The sequence below is a fragment of the Carcharhinus amblyrhynchos genome, unplaced genomic scaffold (genome assembly GCF_965287045.1).
Source record: "Carcharhinus amblyrhynchos unplaced genomic scaffold, sCarAmb.v2.hapA scaffold_48, whole genome shotgun sequence".
Classification (NCBI taxonomy): Eukaryota; Metazoa; Chordata; class Chondrichthyes; order Carcharhiniformes; family Carcharhinidae; genus Carcharhinus; species Carcharhinus amblyrhynchos.
In genome coordinates, this window is record NW_027649789.1 from 2,770,956 (window position 1) to 2,792,242 (window position 21,287).

The 21,287-nt window shown below is 43.6% G+C and overlaps 1 protein-coding gene and 1 non-coding gene across 3 annotated transcripts in view; one reads left to right on the top strand and one right to left on the bottom strand.

The window, feature by feature from the left end:
• The window catches only part of LOC145337395 (NACHT, LRR and PYD domains-containing protein 3-like), an 87,651-nt gene that overhangs the window by 52,990 nt on the left and 13,374 nt on the right, over positions 1-21,287 (top strand). Inside the window, exons 8-11 of one of the 2 annotated variants that reach the window (XM_080182173.1) lie at positions 1,229-2,966; positions 5,848-5,934; positions 9,352-9,522; positions 19,866-20,036. In XM_080182173.1, coding sequence (XP_080038299.1) covers positions 1,229-2,966; positions 5,848-5,934; positions 9,352-9,522; positions 19,866-20,036 — 2,167 coding nt within the window. Of the gene's footprint in view, positions 1-1,228; positions 2,967-5,847; positions 5,935-9,351; positions 9,523-18,013; positions 18,516-19,865; positions 20,037-21,287 lie in introns of those variants that run through there. The other variant, XM_080182172.1, reaches the window with a different exon arrangement.
• Positions 13,052-13,213, bottom strand: LOC145337440 (U1 spliceosomal RNA). Its single transcript, XR_013885354.1, has one exon. It is a non-coding gene; the product is annotated as a U1 spliceosomal RNA (small nuclear RNA).

Below are 21,287 nucleotides of genomic sequence, written 5' to 3' on the forward strand. Positions count from 1 at the left end.
CAAGATCTACCAATGAGATGCCTATAATAAGGGCAGGGAGGAAAGTATTAACCATCAGAGTTAAAACATCACCTTTGTAAAATCAATGGGGGTGATTCTCCCAGCTCGCTGTGCTGTTTTTATAGCGCAGGAGACCGGTGCAGAGCCGTTTCACAGGCTCCCCGCTGGGGGGAATAGCCTGCATGCGTCTCCAGCAGCTGGATTTCGGGCACCGTCAGCTCTGTGCCAGAGAGATCGCCGTGGAGCTGTATAAATTATTAAAATACGCATTTGAATCTGCTTAAAAGTCATCAGAGGGCTCAGGACTGAAATTTCCAGGCCCTCGAGCCTCTCACCCTGCCACCCCCTCACATCAGAAGGGGTTTTGTAGAACTTCCCATTTGCAGGGAGCTGGAGACCAGACCCCGCTAGAGTGAAGGGGATGACATTGAGGCCCCCAGGAGTTTGGCGGTAGCTGGAGTACCCTGGGCATTGCCAGCCTGGGCCCCCGGCACTGCCAAAGGGGCAAAATGCTAATGTCCAGGACACCTTGGCACTGCTGACTGGGCATTGAGCAATGCCAAGGGTTCGGGGCCTAATGAGGATCGGGCCTGTGGGAGTGAGAGTGGGGAGTCCCGTTTTCACTCTGCATTCAGGCCGAGTGATGGAGGGAGGGAGGACAGCGATTGGGGCTGGCCATCAGGGTGGGGAGGGGGGATCAGCCTGCTGGGGGGTGTCAAGTTTACAGCGGGGTAAGTCTGCTGGGGGTGGGGGGAGAGAGTGTCAGGACATGTCGGAGGGGGAGAAATGCTGGCCGCCGCCATGGTGGGGCCACTACCCATGCGCTGATCTCTGCGCTGACAGATCATCGCACACACAGTGGCCACTCAGCGCACTGCTGCCGGTCTCTCCAGCCGGAATAGGGTCCGTCCACTGTGCTGTGCACAGATTGTGGGAGATTCATTTTGAAACTCCCGCTGAAAAGTCCAGCATGATTTACTCCGGTTTTTACACACATTCGACATTTAGATTCCTTCCTGGGAGAATCACCCCCAGCATGTTATAGAAATATTGGAATTAAGTGACGAACTGAAACTTTAAGTGGAAATTAATCATTGTCAAATGAGGTTTCCAATAACTCAATTTTATATCCTACTCAAACCTTGACTGACAGTGTAAAATAAATCCCTCAAATCAGCAAAGACAGTGTCGAAATGTAACTAACATTTTCTCTCTCTTCTGATTGAAGATCTCCAACAGATACACAAGGAGACACTCCGGGTACAAACTGAAACACTGAGAGTGAACACTATCCTCATAAAGGAGAAGGTTAAGATTTTCCAGCTGGTTGATCGATACGCTGAGCTAACGGTTATTTCCAGTGTTCGAGATCGGACACTTGTCGAACATGAACTGCTGGCAAGAGGCCGAGATCATGAAGAATGGAGAGAGAAACATCTCCGGAAAGAACTGGAAAAAATCCGAACTGATCAGTTGTTCCAGAGCAGCTTTTCCCAGAGAAAATCCAAATCTGGGAATTCAGCAGCAGTGAGCGGAGTCCCGGGAATTGGAAAAACAACAATGGTACAAAAGATTGTTTATGACTGGGCCACTGGGAAAATATACCCACATTTTCAATTTGTCTTCAGTTTTAAATTCCGGGATTTGAACACTATTAACTGTAGAATAAACCTGAGGAATCTGATACTGTTTTTCTATCCTTACCTTGGGAATATTCTGGGAGAGCTCTGGAAGAACCCAGAGGGATTGCTGTTTATATTCGATGGTTTGGATGAATTCAAGGACACGATTGATTTTGCCGACAATCGGAGAAATACAGAACCTCAGTTCATGTGCACCGATCCTGAATTCTGGTGTGAAGTGTCTGACATTGTGTACAGTTTAATACAGCACAAGCTGCTCCCAGGATGTTCAGTGCTAGTGACCAGCCGCCCCACTGCATTACATTTATTAGAAAAGGCTGAGATCAGTGTCTGGGCTGAAATCCTGGGATTTGTTGGTGATGAACGGAAGAAATATTTCAACAAGTTTTTTGAAGATCAGGTGGTGGCAGCAGCTGTTTTCAAACACGTGGAGGAGAACGAGATCCTGTACACCATGTGTTACAACCCTTCCTACTGCTGGATCCTCGCTCTGTCACTGGGTCCCTTCTTTACACAAAGAGACAGGAAACGGCAGCAAGTTCCCAAGACCATCACCCAACTATATTCCTACTATATTTACAACATTCTGAAAAACCATAGCCGAGAGATTGAAAACCCCCGTGATGTGTTACTGAAGCTTGGTGAGATGGCCTACTCAGGAGTCTCCAAGAAGAAGATTGTGTTTAGAAATGCAGATTTGATTGTGTACAATCTACAACCTTCCCAGTTCCTGTCTGGGTTCCTGATGGAACTTTTAGAGAGAGATGATTCTGCCCAGAATGTGGTTTATACATTCCCACATCTCACCATCCAAGAGTTTGTCGCTGCACTCACACAATTCCTGACTCCAGATCCCGGGGAGATTGGGAAACTCCTCAGTGAAGCTCACAGCGAGAAAGATGGGCGATTTGAGATATATCTCCGTTTTGTTGCTGGTCTCTCCTCCCCACAGTCAGCTCGACCCCTGGAGGAATTTCTGGGTAAATTTCTTCATCAAACAACCTGCCGAGTGATTGACTGGGTGAAGGAGAAGGTTGAAGGGCAGATTGGAGACACACAGACTGAAACTGGGAAAAGGAAGCTCCTGAACACATTCCACTACCTGTTTGAGTCTCAGAATAAAGCACTGGCTCAGAACACAATGGGAGCTATAGAAAGACTTATATTTAGCAGATTGCGACTGACCCCAATTGACTGTGCAGTCCTGTCTCATGTCATTGGACTCTGTGATACAATAAAACACCTCGATCTACAGCAATGCTACATTCGGTGTGAAGGGCTCCAGCGGCTGGGACCCGTTCTGCACAAGTGTCAGGAGTTGAGGTAACTGTTTGTTTGGTCTCATAGCAAATATTTTCATTGTTGAGAAGCCATTTCCTTTGCTCTAATAAAACAGAGACATGTTCATTCAAGGAAGTCAAGAGAGAAACAATGTCCAATGGTCACAGAGAAAGTGTGGGAGAATGGTGCAGAGTAATAATGTTCATTTCAGAGCAGCTGCTGACATGATGGGCCGATTGGCCTCATTCTGAACCTGTAATAAATCTATGATTCTCTGATAAAACAACATCGTTTCAAGAAGGCAGATTCTCGTGGGTAAATAGGCATGGGCAATAAATGTTGGCAAAACCAGTGATGCCCACGTTCCTTGAATGAATAAAAACATTATTGGGATGAATTTTAAATAATTAGAACTGTAAAGGCCTCCCTCCAAAATCTGAAAAAGGATCTTTCCCTCTCCCAACAGAAACCATCTGATTATGTACGATGCTGTACAGAAATTAGTTTCTCTTGTTCGGTACAGCTTACAGTTTGTGTTTAATTATTATCAGGATTATTTTACTGAGCTCTCCCTCTGTTATGTATTACAGTAGGTGTGTGTTATATTGGGACAATGTCCCTTTATAAGCCACGTGATCACTGGTGACATCCTCAGTTAGGGTTGCTTTCTGAATCCCTGCATTGCCCTGCCTCTACTGGCAGCCTCTGTGAACACCGTCTGAAACTCGGTGCTTTGATCATTCATTGTGGGCCTCTGAATGTAAGCGACTTTTTTTTTACCCTCTATAACCCTTACAATGTTGTAAACCTTAAATTAAAATGCAGGGACAGTTTAAAGTGAAACCAGACAGACAGCTTTGTTTAACATGAAGTGAAATTAAAGTTTTGGCCCTTTCTGAGCTCACAAACACGGAAACACAAATTAAACTTAAACTCGGGGATTATTGTCTAATGTCCTCAAATATAAACTATTTCATAACAGTAAAGCCGAAGATTCTGTACTCTTTATTAACTGCTCCCTACACTTACCCTGCGATCAGCAATGATCGATGTACATATATGTCCCGTCCCTCTGATCCTGCAATCCGTTAACAATTCTACCGATTATTTTATTTTGCTTCCTCATGTACATGTTTCCTGAAAGTATCACCTCACACGTCTCTGCATTGAATTTAATCTGCCACCTATCTGTACACTCCACCATGGTCTGTTTTTCAGTCCCAAGCCCCCCTCCTCACAGTTTCTGATGCTGCAAAGATTTCTGTGATCAACAAACTTTGAAATTTTCCTCTTTACTGTAAACACCGAGATCATTCATATATCTCAGGGAAAAGCAAGGATTTTGAACTCAGTGTGGGCAGGCTCAGAGTAGTTAAATGATCCAACTCCCCTCCGATCCCCAACTAAGTTTAACACTACTGCTCCAGGCTAGAGCCGCAGACTTGACTAAAGTATCACTTGTTAGTCTCGATGATGCCTTCCATTACTGTGCTGATGATCGACAGTAGACTGAGGGGACAGTAAATGGACAGATTGGATTTGTTCTGTTTTGGTGTACGGTCATATCTGGGAAATTTCCCACTTTGGGTAAAGTTCAGTGTTGTAACTGTACAGGAACAGCTTGGATAGAAACAGAGCAACTCCTGGAAAGAAATCTTCAGGACAATTATTAGAATATTGTCAAGACCGATGATCTTTGCAGGATCCTGTGCCCTCAGCTATTTCTTGACACCATGTGGAGTGAATCGAATTAGCTGAGGACATATCTGTGATGCTGAGGACCTCTGGATGGTTCAGCCACTGAAGTTAGTTACTAATATTTGAGCTATATTTTTTGCACTGATGTGTTAGTCGTCTCCGTCATGAGGATGGGATATTTGTGAAGCTGCCTCCTTCTGCTGTTTCATGATACACTAACTAGATGTGGCAGGACTGCAGAGCTTAGATCTGAGCCGAAGAAACCAGCATTTCCTGAATGAGGAAACCTGCTGCTGGAAAATTTCCAGTCAAACTGTCAGTGAAATGAAACAGGATTTTCGGATAATCCTTTTTCCTATGTGAAGATCTCCTGGGAAGAGGGAATTCCCGGGAATACCCAGAGATCGAACACAAGCCATACCTGCAGAAAATGTAGAGCCTGTTTAATATGGAATAATGTTGGAGACACCCCTCCCCTATAAACTAATCAAACAGGAATATTTAGCTTTCCAATGGGAGAGTAATCTTATTGTATAAAATCCACGGGATAGATCTTCCACCAAGAGTTAGCACAACTTCACAACTTAACTCACCCTGAGATATTATACAGATTAATCTAATGTCAAGAGTTAAGAAGTACAAGGAATCACAGCTTTACCATTTAACTCTCAGTAAATTGTACAATTTCCATAAAATCCTGGATTTATGTAACAGCAGAAATAATTTGAATTTCCGGAAACTTGGCAGGTCAGTCAGATTCATGAGGGTAATTCTGATGATCAGGAAATGAGACCAGAATGAGGGATATGTTTAAAAATTACTTGCTTGTTCACAGGATGTGGACATTGCTGGCTAGACTAGCATTCATTGTCGGTCCCTGATTACCCTCGCATCCTCTAGGAGACATTAACAGTGGGCAACAAATCCTGGTTTAGCCAGCGACGCCCATATCCATGAGCAATTCAACAAAAATATATGCTTTGAGAGATGTAAAACTGATTTTCACCAGGAGGCAAACCAGTGATAGCGATTTTTTTTCTTCTTTTTCCATTGCTGACTATTTTCTTTTCCATTCAGCTGAAATGACAATTGGTTAAGGTGTAGTATCGTAACTTGAATCAGTTCCCCACAGGTGCTAAGTTTCAGACACAAAAAATAGGCCCAGTTTCTTTCCCTGGTGAAAAATTAAACTGATTTTAATGTGTTTCTCACTCTATCCGTTTAGCCTGGATTGCAATAAATTGGGAGATTCAGGAGTGAAGGTTCTGTCTGAGGCTCTGAGGAATCCAGACTGCAAAGTACAGGCACTGAGGTAAGTCCCAGACTTTGTGAGATTGTTTATAATAATTGGATATCTGACAGTGTAAATTATTATCAGTGTCAGTAATAGTGTCATTACCAATCACTACACATCATTCCTGTCTGTATTAGTGTTATTGTTAAACACCACGGATTTACTCTGATTCCTGTAATCTTTCCCTCTCTGATCTCCAGGTCGGAGTGTAACAGCCACAGATATTCTCACCTCCACACTCAGTACAAACCAGTCAGTGATGTGTCTGAACCTGAATTACAATAAACAGCGAGATTCAGGGGTGAAAGCTTTAAATATTCATTTATAATTATTCTCAAATCATTCATCAGAATAAAAAAGAATAAAACAATTAAATGCTGATAGAAATTCCATAGATGGGAGGTCACATGTTCAGACTAGTTAATTTGTCATTCAGATTATAGATGTTTAAGTCTGTAAGCTTCTCAGTTTGATTAAAAATATAAAACTGCTGTATATTGGTCAGGCAGTTAACAAATGACATTGAAATCAGATGAGTTCTATCCCGAGGGATCCACTCTCACGTGTGTTAAACGGAGCTGAAGGATCATTTTAAAAGTTAAGGCAGAGATCGAGGTGGAGAGGATTAGGAAGGGATTTCCAGAGTTTGCAGCCCAGGAGCTCTTACACCCCAGGGGGGGCGGGACAGTAAGTTGCAATGAGGAAATAAGAATGGATATAGATAGGTTAGGAGAGTGGGCCAAAATGTGGCAGATGGACTTTAACGTGGATAAGTGTGAGGTCGTGCATTTCGGTTGGAGAAATGGCGAGGCGACTCATTATCTAAATGGGGAGAGACTTCAGGGTGCTCCGGTGCAGAGGAATATGGATGTCCTCATTCATGAGTCCCAGTAAACTAACATGTAACTACAGCAGATAGTAAAGAAAGTGAATGGAATGTTGACATTTATTGCTAAAGGAATAGAATATTAAAGTAAGGAAGTATTGTTGCAGCGATACAAGGTGAGGCTGCACCTGGAGTATTGTGCACAGTTTTGGTCCCCTTATTTGAGGAAAGATGTAGTGGAATTGGAGACAGTTCAGAGGAGGTTCATTAGATTGATTCCAGAGGTGAGGGGTTTGTCGTATGAAGAGAGATCGAACAGTTTAGGCTCAGACTCTCTGGAATTTAGAAGAATGAGGGGAGATCAAATTGAAATATAGAAGCTGATAAAAGGTATGGATAAAGTAGCTTCCGTTGGTGGGGCATTCTAGGATGAGAAATCCTCGTCTTAGGATAAGGGGCAGCAAATTTAAAACAGAGTTGAGGAGAAACTACTTCTCCCAAAGGGTTCTGAATCTGTGGAATTCACTGTCCCAAAGTGCGGTGGATGCTGGGACAGTGAGTAAATTTACAAAGGATTTAGACAGATTTGTAGTTGGTAATGGGTTTAAGGGTTGTGGGGAGATGGCAGGAAAATGGGGATTAGGAGGATATCAGCCATGATCGAATGGCGGAGCGGACCTGATGGGCCGAATGGCCTAATTCTGTTCCTGTATCTTATGTACTGATGAATTAATGAGCTCAAGGCTCAGCTCAGCTGTCAATGGTAAAAATCTCAGTACAGAATAGTCAGAATTATATCCCTATTAATAATGGGCAGTGTTTTTAATAACACAAATAACGATACTACAAGTACCCTAGCTATCAATATTCGTGTTAGAAACACTGTCCACTGTTAATAGACACATAACCAGCTTGGCAGCAAAATTAAAGACCATGAAATAAAACAGACAATGGCAGCATGGATATGAAGTTATCTGTGAGACAGACAGGAGTGGGTGAACTGTACTCTTTCAGTTAGAGGAAGCTTACAGTGGCTTTTCCCAGCAATCAGTACAGTGTTACTGTGGCTAATTGTCTTTACAGATATTAACAAATTAGACTTGGGTGTATCTAAAAATGAGATGTGAACCTGGTGAAGCTCCAGCACACGGCCACTTGCAGACCAGAGAGTGGAAGCAGCATATGATAGACCGAGCTCTGGATCAGATCAGAGATCTGCAGTCCTGCCATATCCACTCATAAATAGTGTTAGACATGGAAGAAATGTTGGACATACCGCTAACATTAGGTGACACGGTGGCACAGTGGTCAGCACTGCTGCCTCACAGCGCCAGGGACCACAGTTCAATTCCGGATTTGGGTGACTGTACGTGTGGAGTTTGCACATTCTCCCCGTGTCTGTGTGGGTTTCCTCCGTGTGCTCTGATTTCCTTCCACAGTCCAAAGATGTGCAGGTTTGGTTGATTGGCTATGCTAAGTTGTCTCTAGCAGTCTTAAGATGTGTAGGTTAGGGGCATCAGTGGGCCATATATGTGGAGTTACAGAAATAGGGCTTGGATAAGATATTCTTTCAAAAAATTGGTGCAGACTCGATGGGCCCATTGGCCTCCTTCTGCACTCTGGGAATTCTATGATTCTATAAACAAGCCACAAGAATCCCATCGTTACTGATGAGGGAACCCAGAGCATCAGTACAAACAACGAGGCTGAAACTTTAGCAGCCACCTTCAGCCGGAAGTGACAAGTAGAATGATTAATCTTGGCCACCTCATGAGGCTCCGCATTACTGATGTCAGTTTGATTCACTGCATGTGAGGTAAAGAAATGACTGAAGGCACTGCGTACTGCAAAATCTGTCAGCCTGGCAGTACCCCAGCAATGGTACTGAAGAATTGTGTTCCATAACTAGCCATTCCCCGAGCCAAGCTATTCCAGTACAGCTACAACACTGGATCTACCAGACAATGTGGAACAAAGCAGAACAAATCCAATCTGGTGAATTACTATTCCATCAGTCTGCTCTTGATCATCAGAAAATGTGGAATCCTTCCAGTGCCTCATGATCATCACTGCAGGAGTTCCTCACGGTGATGTGCGAAGCCCAACTACCTTCAATTGCTTTATCAATGTCCTTCCTTCCATTATAAGGTCAGAGTGAGGATGCTCACTAATGATTGTACAATGCTCAGTACTGTTCACAATTCCTCAGGTGAAGTAGTCCGTATCCTGTGTTCTTCCCTTTCACCATCATCCTTTTTGACATTTAATCACTCCGGCACTTCCATTTTGTTCTTTCCTTGTCACCCGCCCATCCCCAGCTCCCTGTCACTTCAAACAATTTAATTCACTGCTACTTCCAATTTCTAATTTTAGCTAATTGAACTGAAACTAAATCTGTTTCTCTCTTCACAGATATTGCCTGACCTGATGAGAGTTTCCAACATATTTATTCATATTTCAGATTTACAGCATTAATATAATTTTGCCTTGAACTGAAATTGTGTTTCTTGAATGTCCCACGCTGTACATTATTATTGTTAATGATCTTATTCTTAAAAACACTGTGGATTTACCCTGATTCCTGTTATTTTTCTCTCTCTGATCTCTAGCCTGAAATATAATGATCTCATCGATTCTTGTGCCGAGGACCTGGCCTCTGCTCTCAGTACAAACCGCTCACTGATAGATCTGAATCTGGGTCACAATAAACTGGGAGATTCAGGAGTGAAACGGCTGTCTGTGGCTCTGAGGAATCCGGACTGTAAAATACAGAAACTGCAGTAAGTAGCAGACTGTGTGAGATTGTGTTTATAATAACTGAATATTCAACAATATAATTTCACCACTGGTATTTGTATAAAAACACTGCCCATTACTATTGGTGTCAGTTATGAATAAGGAAAATTGCTTTTCCTCTGACTCCTGTTGCTTCTCTCTCTGATCCCTGAGCAATGGGATGTCAGTCCCACAGATCCTTATGTTGAGGGTGTGGGGGAATAATGTTATGGTGCACCCTCTGAGGTTCTCTCCTCCTCCTCAGATGTGCACAGCTCTCCCCGGACACAGCATCCATTGATTTGTGAAAGTGGGGAGAGTGAATAGATGACAGTAAATGGAGGACAGGACATGGTGGTGGAGTCTCACTGTTAGTAACAGATGACAGTACAGTAGCGAGAGATGAACTTAGTTCCAATGCTCAAGATACAGAATCAGTTTGGGTAGAGACAGGAATTAACAAAGTTAAAAGATCACTTCTAAGAATCATTTATAGACCCCTAACAATATTCACAATCTCTGACACAGTGCACAGGAAAAATAATGGGGTCTTGTAAAAACAAACTGCAATAATCACGGGTGATTTTAATCTCCATATATGAAAAAGAACAAAGAACCATACAGCACTGTAACAGGCCCTTTGACCCAGCAAGCCTGTGGTGACTCCTAACCCTTATTCAGACCCACTACTTACTACCCATACGTGGATGGTATTCCTCAGTTTGTCTCTTGTCCATGTGTCTATCAAGATACACCTCGGACATTGGTAACATGCCTGCTTCCACCACCTCCATTGGCAGTGCCTTTCAGGCACCCAACACCCTCTGAAAATTTTCCCCACACACCTCCCCAAACTTTGTTCCACTCCTCTTCATCCTGTGCCCTCTTGTACTTTACCATTCCACACTGGAGAAAAGTCTCTGACTATCCACTATGCCGATGCCTGTCATAATTGTGTAACCTCTATCAGGTCACCCCTCAGACTCCCTTTTTGTAGTGAAAACAATCCGTGTTTCTACAATCTCTCCTCATAACTTAACCCAGTTGTCCGATGAAGAACAAAAACACTTTATTCTCAGGCCTTTAGAAGAATGATAGCTGAACTTATTCAAACCTATACTATTTTACGGGGTTCAATAGACCTGATGTAGAAAGGATGTTTCCCCTTGTTGGAGGGTCTGAAACCTGGGACACAGTCTGAGAAAAAGGGGCAGTTATTTAGCTGAGATGAGGGGTATTTGTTTCCCATTAGAATGCTGGTGAATCAAGGAATGCAGGGATAATGTTGGAAATGGTGTTGAAGCAGAGGATCAGCCATGGTCACATTGAATGATGGAGTGGATTTGAAGGACAGAATGGATGATTCCTGCTCCTGTTTCTTAACGTTCTTATTGCAATAGGAATGGAAGGTAAGAGTAAGAAGGTTTTGCTGCAGCTTTACACGACCTTCATTAGAACACAACTGGAGTATTGTGTATAGTGTTGAGCTCTTTACCTAAAGGATAGAATTGTATTAGAACCAGTTCAGAGAAAGTCCACACGGCTGATTCCTGGGATGGAGAGGTTTATTTTATGAGGAAAAATTGAGCAGATTGGAAGAATATCTATGAAAGGTCAGAAGATTAAAAGGTGATGGTATTAAGGGGATGAGAGAAGGTGGTTCTGAGAGCCTGTTTCTTGTGAGAGAGACCAGAACAAGGGGACAGATTTTAAAATGTAATTGTCAGTCCCTTAAGACTGAGAGGAGGAGAAATTTATTTTTTAGATGGTCGCTGGTCAGTGGAATTCTCTTCCCTGGAGACTAGTGGCAGCAGAATCATTAAATATTAAATAGAGCGGCACAGTAGCACAGTGGTTAGCACTGCTGCTTCACAGCTCCAGGGTTCTGGGTTCGATTCCTGTTCAGGTCACTGTCTGTGTGGAGTTTGCTTGTTCTCCTCATGTCTGCATGGGTTTCCTCCGGGTGCTCCAGTTTCCTCCCACAGTCCAAAGATGTGCAGGTTAGGTTGATTGGCCATGCTAAGAAATTGCTCCTAAGAGTCCAAGGATGCATAGGTTAGAGGGATTAGTGGGTATAATATGTAGGGATATGGGGGTAGGGACTGGGTGGGATTGTGTTCGGTGCAGACTCGATGGGCCGAAGGGCCTCTTTCTTCACTGTAGCGTTCTATGATTCTATGATATATTCAAGGCTGAGCCAAGAATGATTTTGGATTGAGCAGTGAATCAAGGGTTGCAGAGGAGTGAGCAGGAAAATAATTGTGACTACAATGAGATCAGCCGTGATGGAGTCTGCTCGAGGGGCTGAATGGCCTTCTGCTGCCCCTAGTTATTTTGTTCTTATCCCAATACGTCCTTCAGACTGCTCTCTGTGACCAGTGATGGATACACAAGCTCTATGTTTTGTCCTCACCAGACACTCTCCTGTGCCCATTCATTAGGCCACCAACTCAACCCATCTCACCAGCAGTAATTACCCACTCTGCCCCCAGGCCTTCCTGATCCAGCACTTCATCTTCCATTGGTGTGAGGATGGCAAGATCTGGATGTCTCCACTCTTCTTCACTCATTCCCTGATGATGTTTGTTCTCTTTCCAATTGTTCCTCACTCATCAAACGCATGCTGTAGCCCAGGGTTGTCCAATGTGTGGACCAAGGGGTGAATGTGACCCTCGAAGCCCCTCAATGCGGCCCCCGGAGCGAGTTTCCAGAATCTCAGTCACACAGTTCAGTTTGAACGGAAGAATCTGTATGGAGCTGCTCCAATCACATGCCGTTTCTTTCCCATGTTTGCTGCTGATGGGTTTTTGAGCCAAACTGCAGAAAATGTGGGAGAGAAACAATTTGTGATAGATGAGGATTAAACTCTAATTATCATCTTTATTTATTCCTCATTATTGTGCTCAGCAAGTTGTTTCTTTTCATATCTCAGTTTAGTTTTTAATTGAAATTTCTGCTGTGCCAAACTTGATCATTCTGAAATTTACTCATCGGCCCCTTGAGTGAGAAAAACATTGCCATGTGTTTGCCCAGTGAATATGTTGGTGAACCCTGCTCTAGCCTATGTTGGTGCCAGCCTAACGGACATGTCTCTGACAGTCAATGCTGCTGCCTTTGCATTGCCAGTGTCTGGGTGGAGATGTTCTTTCTACAATATCCCTCTCATCCTTATTCACATATCAGGCTGTGCTGCACTCACCGTGTCAGAACACATCAGGACATTGATCCTTTTCCACACTGTAACCATGTGTCTGAAACCTGCTCACCTCCCAGCAATCTCCATCCAGACTGGCTTGTAATGATGGGATAACCTCCTCCCATCCTGAGGGAACAGGACCTCCCTCTGAGCCTGAGCAGCCGGGAGGAGTCCCTCCAGGGAGGAATTAGTGATTGGGGGGGTAACCCTTGTTCTGCTTTCTGACATTTCAGCCCCTCATTCAGTAAGCAGAGCTCCCTCGCTGCTCCCTCCAGAGCTGCTGTGTTTGAAAGTCCTGCCGGCTGCCTTTGGAGATGGTGCCAGCATTGCTGAAATAAATGGGCAGAGTGTTAACACAGTCTCCCACTACCACAAAACCTGCAGTCGAATATCTGGCATTGGGACATCACAGGGGGTCAGCACACCCAGAGTGTAATGTGATAGCCTTGTCCTGGGAGATCAGCCTGCCTGATCATTGACTCTCCCTGCCAGGTAAGTACTAAACCTTTTGGTGTGTGTAAGCTTTGTGAAAATAAACCCCCCTGTTATGTTACAGCAACCCATGAGTTTTTATTCATCATGGTTCTGACTACAGCCTCGTAAAATCACCTCCACCTCAATTCCAGACCTGAACCAGACACTGTGTAAAACAAATAGGCTTTCCTCACATTAGATTTGCTTCTTTTACAAATTACTTTAAACCTTGTTGTTGTCCATTCAGACAGTTAAGTCTGAGAGCAGAACTCTGCTCAGTAGATCAGAACTTTTGTTTTAATATTTAGAAATGTAGATGAACAGAATAACAAGGTAGTCAATTAATTTTTAACAATACACTAAAATCTTTGTTAAAAATAACTACAGTGCCCCACTACTGCACCCCATCTAACTTCACAGATATCTACAGATCTGTAAGGATGACACGAGTTTGAAAATAGATCTTATGCTCTAGTGTTTTCAGTAAGTACACAGTCAGTGTAAACCAACAAGCCACCTGTGGTCAGATACATCACTCTCTGAAACTAAGTGACAGATGCCGCCCAAAGTAACTGCAGTTGATTCTTCTTCAAATCCCCCCCAAATGATTGTCACATTGTGAAAAAACTAGTCTCACTGGGACTCTTGCTTCCACACGAGTATCTCTGAGTCCACTCTGGAAATCAAAACAGATTTTGGAATCTTTTCTCTCAGATGCCTTCACCAAGGATCCCCCTCCAATATTTCAATGCTTCCTTTCATTATTCCTTCATATTCAGTCAGGCCAACAGACACCAGTGCCTCATAGACTGTATGAAGGTGTCACCAACTTTTGGATTATATCAGATATCTGGATTCTCGTGAGCCTTGAGCAGCTCTGTCTGTAACTGGGAGCCTCTCTCTGCTCCTCTCTTTAACTTTGGGAGCAGTAGCTTGTTCAGGTTCAGGTTTTATTGTCACTTTGACTTCTATCTTCCTAACACGCCTCTTTTCCTCCTTGGTTTCTGACGGTGATTTATCTTTTGGGTTCTGCTTTCTGAATCCCTGCATTGTCCTGCCTCTACTGGCAGCCTCTGTGAACACCCTCTTACTTCTTGGATTAACTGATTACAACTGAAACTCAGTGTTTCTATCATTCATTGTGGGCCTCTGAATATAAGCAACCTTTTTTTTAATCTCTATAACTCTTACAGTATCGTAACCCTTAAATTAAAATGCAGGGACAGTTTAAAGTGAAACCAGACAGACAGCTTTGTTTAACATGAAGGGAAATTAAAGTTTTGGCCCTTTCTGAGCTCACAAGTACAGAAACACAAATTAAACTTAAACTCAGGGATTATTATCTGATGCCCACAAACATAAAACTAATTCATAACAGTAAAGCCCAAGATACTATATTCTTTATTAGCTGCTACCGACACTTACCCTGCTAACAGCAATGATCGATGTACATATACGTCCAGTCCCTCTGTTCCTGCAATCCGTTAACAAATCTACCGATTATTTTATATTGCTTCCTCATGTCCATGTTTCCTGAAAGTCTCACCTCACACGTTTCTGCATTGAACTTAATCTGCCACCTATCTGTACACTCCACCATGGTCTGTTTTTCAGTCCCAAGCCCCCCTCCTCACAGTTTCCGATGCTGCAAACATTTCTGTGATCAACAAATTTTGAAATTTTCCTCTTTACTGTAAACACTGAAATCGTTCATATATATCAGGGAAAAGCAGGAATCCCAATACTGACCGCTAGGGTTCTCCACTACAGACATCCTCCAGCCTGGAAAATATCCATTACTCATTGTTCATCCAATTTTGTATCCACATTAATACTTTCCCATTTATTTAATGAGTTTATGCCACAAGTCTGTTGTGTCACTGCATCAGATGATTTTTGAATATCTGTGTACACCACATCAACAGCAGAACCATCATTGACCCTTTAAGTTGCTTCCTCCAATTCACAGCAATATAAAGCCAGTAGCAAACAGCATGTTTTGTTTACCAACCAATTAATTTAGTTTTCCTCTGTCTCACCATTAGATTCACCATTTCCCTTTTGAACTCAGTGTGGGTTGCCTCAGAGTAGTTAAATGATTAACTGACCCTCCGACAATCAGCTAAGTTTAACAGCACTGCTCCAGGCTGGAGCCACAGACCTGACTACGTTAGATAGACCCACTCTTTTAGGTTGTGGTTACTGGCTCCTGGCCCTCCCTTCATCCACTCCAACAAACTGAGAGAGCTGGGAATTGAACCCGTATCAACTGCTTGGAAAGTAGCTACGCTCACTATTATATCACCATCATTGCATTTAGGGACTCCTGTGGTGTAGGTGCATTCACAAAACTGCAACAATCACGGGTGATTTTTAACATTCATGTACAAAGATGAACAAAGAACCATGCAGCACAGCAACAGGCACTTTGGCCCACTAAGCCTGCAGCAAAGAACAAAGAGCAACACAACACAGGAACAAGCCCTTCGGCCCTCCAAGCCTGCACCGCTCATGAGCCCAACTAGACCATTCGTTTGTATCTGTCTATTCCCAGTCTGTTCATGTGGCTGTCTAGATATGTCTTAAACGATGCCAGCGTGTCTGCCTCAACCACCTTGCTTGGCAGTGCATTCCAGGCCCCCACCACCCTCTGTGTAAAATATATCCCCCGACATCTGTGTTGAATCTTGGCCCCCTCACCTTGAACTTGTGACCCCTTGTATTCGTCACCTCCGACCTGCGAGAAAGCTTCCCACTGTTCACCCTATCTGTGTTCTTCTTAATTTTATACACCTCTAATAGGTCACCCCTCATCCTCCTCCTTTCCAGGGAGAACAACCCCAGTTTACCCAATCTCTCCTCGTAGCTAAGACCCTCCATACCAGGCAACATCCTGGTAAACCTTTTTCTGTAGTCTCTCCAAAGCCTCCACGTCCTTCTGGTAGTGCGGCGACCAGAACTGGACACAGTATTCCAAATGTGGCCTAACCAATGTTCTATATAGCTGTAATATAACATGCCAACTTTTATACTCTATGCCCCGTCCAATAAAGACAAACGTGCCATATGTCTTTTTCACCACCCTCTCCACCTGTGCTGTCACATTTAGGAATCTGTGGACTTGCACACTCAGGTCCCTCTGTGTGTCTATACTCTTGATGGTTCTGCCATTTATTGTACAGCTCCTCCCTACATTAGATCTACCGAAATACATCACTTCTCATTTATCTGGATTAAATTCCACCTAGTCATGATGTGGATATGCCGGCATTGGACGGGGGTAAACACAGTAAAAAGTCTGACAACACCAGGTTTAAGTCCAACCGATTAGACTTAAACCTGGTGTTGTCAGACATTTTACTATTAAATTCCACCTGCCATTTCTCTGCCCAATTTTCCAGTTTATCTATATCCTGCTGTATTCTCTGCCAATGTTCATCACTATCCGCAACTCCAGCAATCTTTGTGTCGTCCGCAAACTTATGATTACACCAGTTACACCTTCTTCTAAATCATTTATATATATCACAAACAGCAGAGGTCCCAGCACAGAGCCCTGCGGAACACCACTAGTCACAGGCCTCCAACAGGAAAAAGACCCCTCCAGTGCTATCCTCTGTCTTCTATGGCCAAGCCAGTTCTCCACCCATTTCGCTAGCTCACCTTTTATCCCGTGAGATTTAACCTTTTGCACCAGCCTGCCATGAAGGTGGCTACTTTCCGAGCAGTTGATACGGGTTCAATTCCCAGCTCTCTCTGTTTGTTGGAGTGGATGAAGAGGGGGCTAGGAACCGGTCAACTTGTCAAACAGTTTACTAAAATCCATGTAGACAACACCCACGGCCCTTCCCCCGTCAATCATTTTTGTCAGCTCCTCAAAACTCAACAAGCGACTCATTCTTATTCAGACCCAGTACTTGTTGCTCATTCGCAGTTTCTGTTCCTCTGTTCGTCTCCCGTTCATGTTTCTATCGAGATAAACCTTGAACATTGGGAGCGTGCCTGCTTCTGTCAACTTCACTGGCTGTGCATTCGAGGGACCCACCACCCTCTGTGAAAACTTTCCCCGCACATCTCCTCGAAACTTTCCCCCTCTTGCCTTCAAACTGTCCCGTCCTGTAGTTGACCTTTCCACCCTGGGGAAAAGACTCCAACTATCAACCATATATCTGCCTCGATCAGGTCACCCCTCAGCCTCTGTCTTTCCAGTGAAAACAATCCGAGTTTATTCAACTTCTCTTCATACCTTAACCAGACCAGGCAACATCCTTGTAAACCTTCTTTGCATCTTCTCCAAAGCAGCCACATCCTTCTGGTTATCTGGTGACCAGCACTGCACTCAATATTCTATATTGGGCCGAACTAAAGTTTAATACAGCTCTAACATAGCTTGCTAACTTTTGTACTCGATGCCCTGGCCATTGAAGCGAGCATGCTGCATGCCTTGTTGACCAAGTTATCCACCTGTGTTACCACTTTCAGGGATCAGTGGACAAGTACGCACAGATCCCTCTGTATGTCAATGCTCCTGGTGTTTTACTCAGACAGGGAAAGCTGGGGGACAACCATGTGGAGTTCTATCAAATTATAGAAAGAAACCTTTCTCCTTCATTTTAAGGGTCAATAACCAGTTGTATTGATTTAAGGCAAGGAGAAGGAGTTTGAGGAGAATTGAAGATGGCTCAGTGGTTAGCATTGCTAATCAGTGATTTCCCACACTATTCTCCCAGCTGCAGCACTGCTAATTTTAGGTGTAAGGATTACAGAATGTGTTCGCTGTCACCATTTTTAACTCATTTCCTGACATTTCATGCTCTCTTCTACAGACACATAAAGCTACTCTCCCATCAAAGACACAAGCCTATGCTGGTGACAACCTGACTGACCATCATGTCTACACAGGGAAAGCCTGTGACCATCCCATTCTCACAGTGTGAGAGTTATCTGACTAACCAGAACGCTGCAGAGAGAGGCTGACATGTCTCTGACAGCCGATGCTGCTGTCTGGGCATTTCCTGTGTCTGTGTGGGGATGACCTTTCTACATTTCACTTTCATCCTCATTTGACCTCATATCCCTCAGATTACATGCTATAAGATGCTTCACCCCCTTGTCAGAACATAGCAAGTTCTTCATCCTTTTGCCTCACTGCAACCATATAACCCACGCCTGCTCAGGTCTCCGGCAATCTCCATCCCGTTATACTTGGATTGATGTGGCAGATACTCTCCAGTCCTGAGAGAACAGAAATTTGCTCCAAACTCACGTAGCCTTGGGGAACACGACCAAGTGTTGCTAAGTGCATCATTGAATTGAGTTTAATCTTCCTCCTCCTATTTCAGCCCTGTGTTCAGTAACCAGGTCTTCCTCACTGCTCTCTCCAGAGCTGCTGCCTATGAAATTGCTGCTGGTGCCAGCATTGCCTGAACCGGGACATCCCCTGCAGTGAGTGGTTAATAGCTGGAATTCACTGTCCGAGAGTGTGGTGGAGACATGTTCAGTTGAAAATTTCCAAAGGGAATTGGATTATTATCTGAAAAGGAAGAATGTGAGGCTAAGGGGAGTATTTGGGGGAATGACACTTAGTAAATTGCTGATTCAGAGAGTCAGTGCAGACAGTGTGGGCCGAATGGTCTCCTTCTCCTCTGTAACAATTCTGTGATTCTACCTGAGAGAGATACCAATGGCCCTTAGTGGACACTGGTTAAATTACCTAACCCTGTTAACACAGCAACATCACCAGCTTCCAGTTAAAATATCGATACATTTCCAACCATTATCTTCACAGAATTATTACCGAGCTCCACGAGGTGAAATGTGTCTGCCCCGGCTCACCAAACTAGTATTAGGAATTTGTCTCATTCTCCTGCCTTCTCCTCATATCTTTACACATTGTTTCATTCGAATGTTCATCGACTGCCCTCTGTGATGCCTCGAATCAGCCTGCCTCCACCACACTTCCCGCCTGTACATTCCAGACCCGAACCACTGGCAGTGTGAAAAAGGTTTCCCTCACATTATTTTCAACAAAACCACAAAATCTATTCCTGAGCCACTGACCATTCCACATCCCTCCCTGCACTTTTCTCTATCACCATCATTCCTTTTGACATTTGATCACTCCGGCACTTCCCTTTTATTCTTTCCTTCTCACACGTGCATTCCCAGCTCCCTGTCACTTAAAAAAATACTCACTGTGATTTCCAAGTTCTAATTGTAACTAATTAAACTGAAACTAAATCTGTTTCTCTCTTCACAGATGCTGCCTGACCTGCTGAGAGTTTCCAACATATTCATATTTCAGATTTACAGCATTAATATAATTTTGCCTTCTGTATCAACTGAAGTTGTGTTTCTTCAATGTCCCGCGCTGTACATTATTATTGTTAATGATCTTATTCTTAAAACACTGGGAAATCATATGATTCCTGTTATTTTTCACTCTCTCATCTCCAGTCTGAAATATAATGCTCTCACAGTTATTTCAGCTGAGATGAGGGATATTTGATTCCCATTCCCATTTCACTTTTACAGCATCAATAGTATTTTGCCTTCTATATGAACTGAAGTTGTGTTTCTTGAATGTCCCGCGCTGTACATTATTATTGTTAATGATCTTATTATTAAAAACAACGTGGATTTACCCTGATTCCTGTTATTTCTCTCTCTGATCTCCAGTCTGAATCGTAATGCTCTCACCGATTCTTGTGCCGAGGACCTGGTCTCTGCTCTCAGTACAAACCGCTCACTGATAGATCTGAATCTGGGTACCAATAAACTGGGAGATTCAGGAGTGAAACGGCTGTCTGTGGCTCTGAGGAATCCGGACTGTAAAATACAGAAACTGAAGTAAGTAGCAGACTGTGTGAGATTGTGTTTATAATAACTGAATGTTCAACAATATAATTTCACCACTGGTATGTGTATAAAAACACTGCCCATTACTATTGGTGTCAGTTATGAATGAGGAAAATTGTTTTTCCTCTGACTCCTGTTGCTTCTCTCTCTGATCCCTGAGCAATGGGATGTCAGTCCCACAGATCTTTATGTTGAGAGTGTGGGTGAATAATGTTATGGTGCACCCTCTGAGGTTCTCTCCTCCTCCTCAGATGTGCACAGCTCTCCCCGGACACAGCATCCATTGATTTGTGAAAGTGGGGAGAGTGAATAGATGACAGTAAATGGAGGACAGAACATGGTGGTGGAGTCTCGCTGTTGGTAACAGATGACAGTACAGTAGCGAGAGGTGAACTTAGTTCCAATGATCAAGATGCAGAATCAGTTTGTGTAAAGATAAGAATTAACAAAGTTAAAAGGTCACTTGTGGAATCATTTAATCGTCCCGAACAATATTCAGAATCTCTGACACAGTACACAGGAAAAATAATGGGGTCTTGTAAAAACAAACTGCAGTAATCACGGGTGATTTTTAACATTCATGTACAAAGAAGAACCAAGAGTCATACAGCACAGTAACAGGCCCTTCGGCCCATCAACCCTGTGGCAGCGACTCATTCTTATTCAGACCCAGTACTTGTTGCTCATTTGCAGTTTCTATTCCTCTGTTCATCTCCCGTTCATGTTTCTATCGAGATAAACCTTGAATATTGGGAACGTGCCTGCTTCTGTCAACTTCACTGGCTGTGCATTCGAGGCACCCACCACCCTCTGTGAAAACTTTCCCCGCACATCTCCTCTAAACTTTCCCCCCCTTGCCTTCAAACTGTCCCGTCCTGTAGTTGACCTTTCCACCCTGGGGAAAAGACTCCAACTATCAACCATATATCTGCCTCGATCAGGTCACCCCTCAGCCTCTGTCTTTCCAGTGAAAACAATCCGAGTTTATTCAACTTCTCTTCATACCTTAACCAGACCAGGCAATGTCCTTGTAAACCTTATTTGCACCTTCTCCAAAGCCTCCACATCCTTCTGGTTGTCTGGCGATCAGCAATATTCCATATTGGGCCTAACTAAAGTTTAATACAGCTGTAACATAACTTGCCAACTTCTATACTCAATGCCCTGGCCAATGAAGTGAGCATGCTGCATGCCTTGTTGACCAAGTTATCCACCTGTGTTGCCACTTTCAGGGATCAGTGG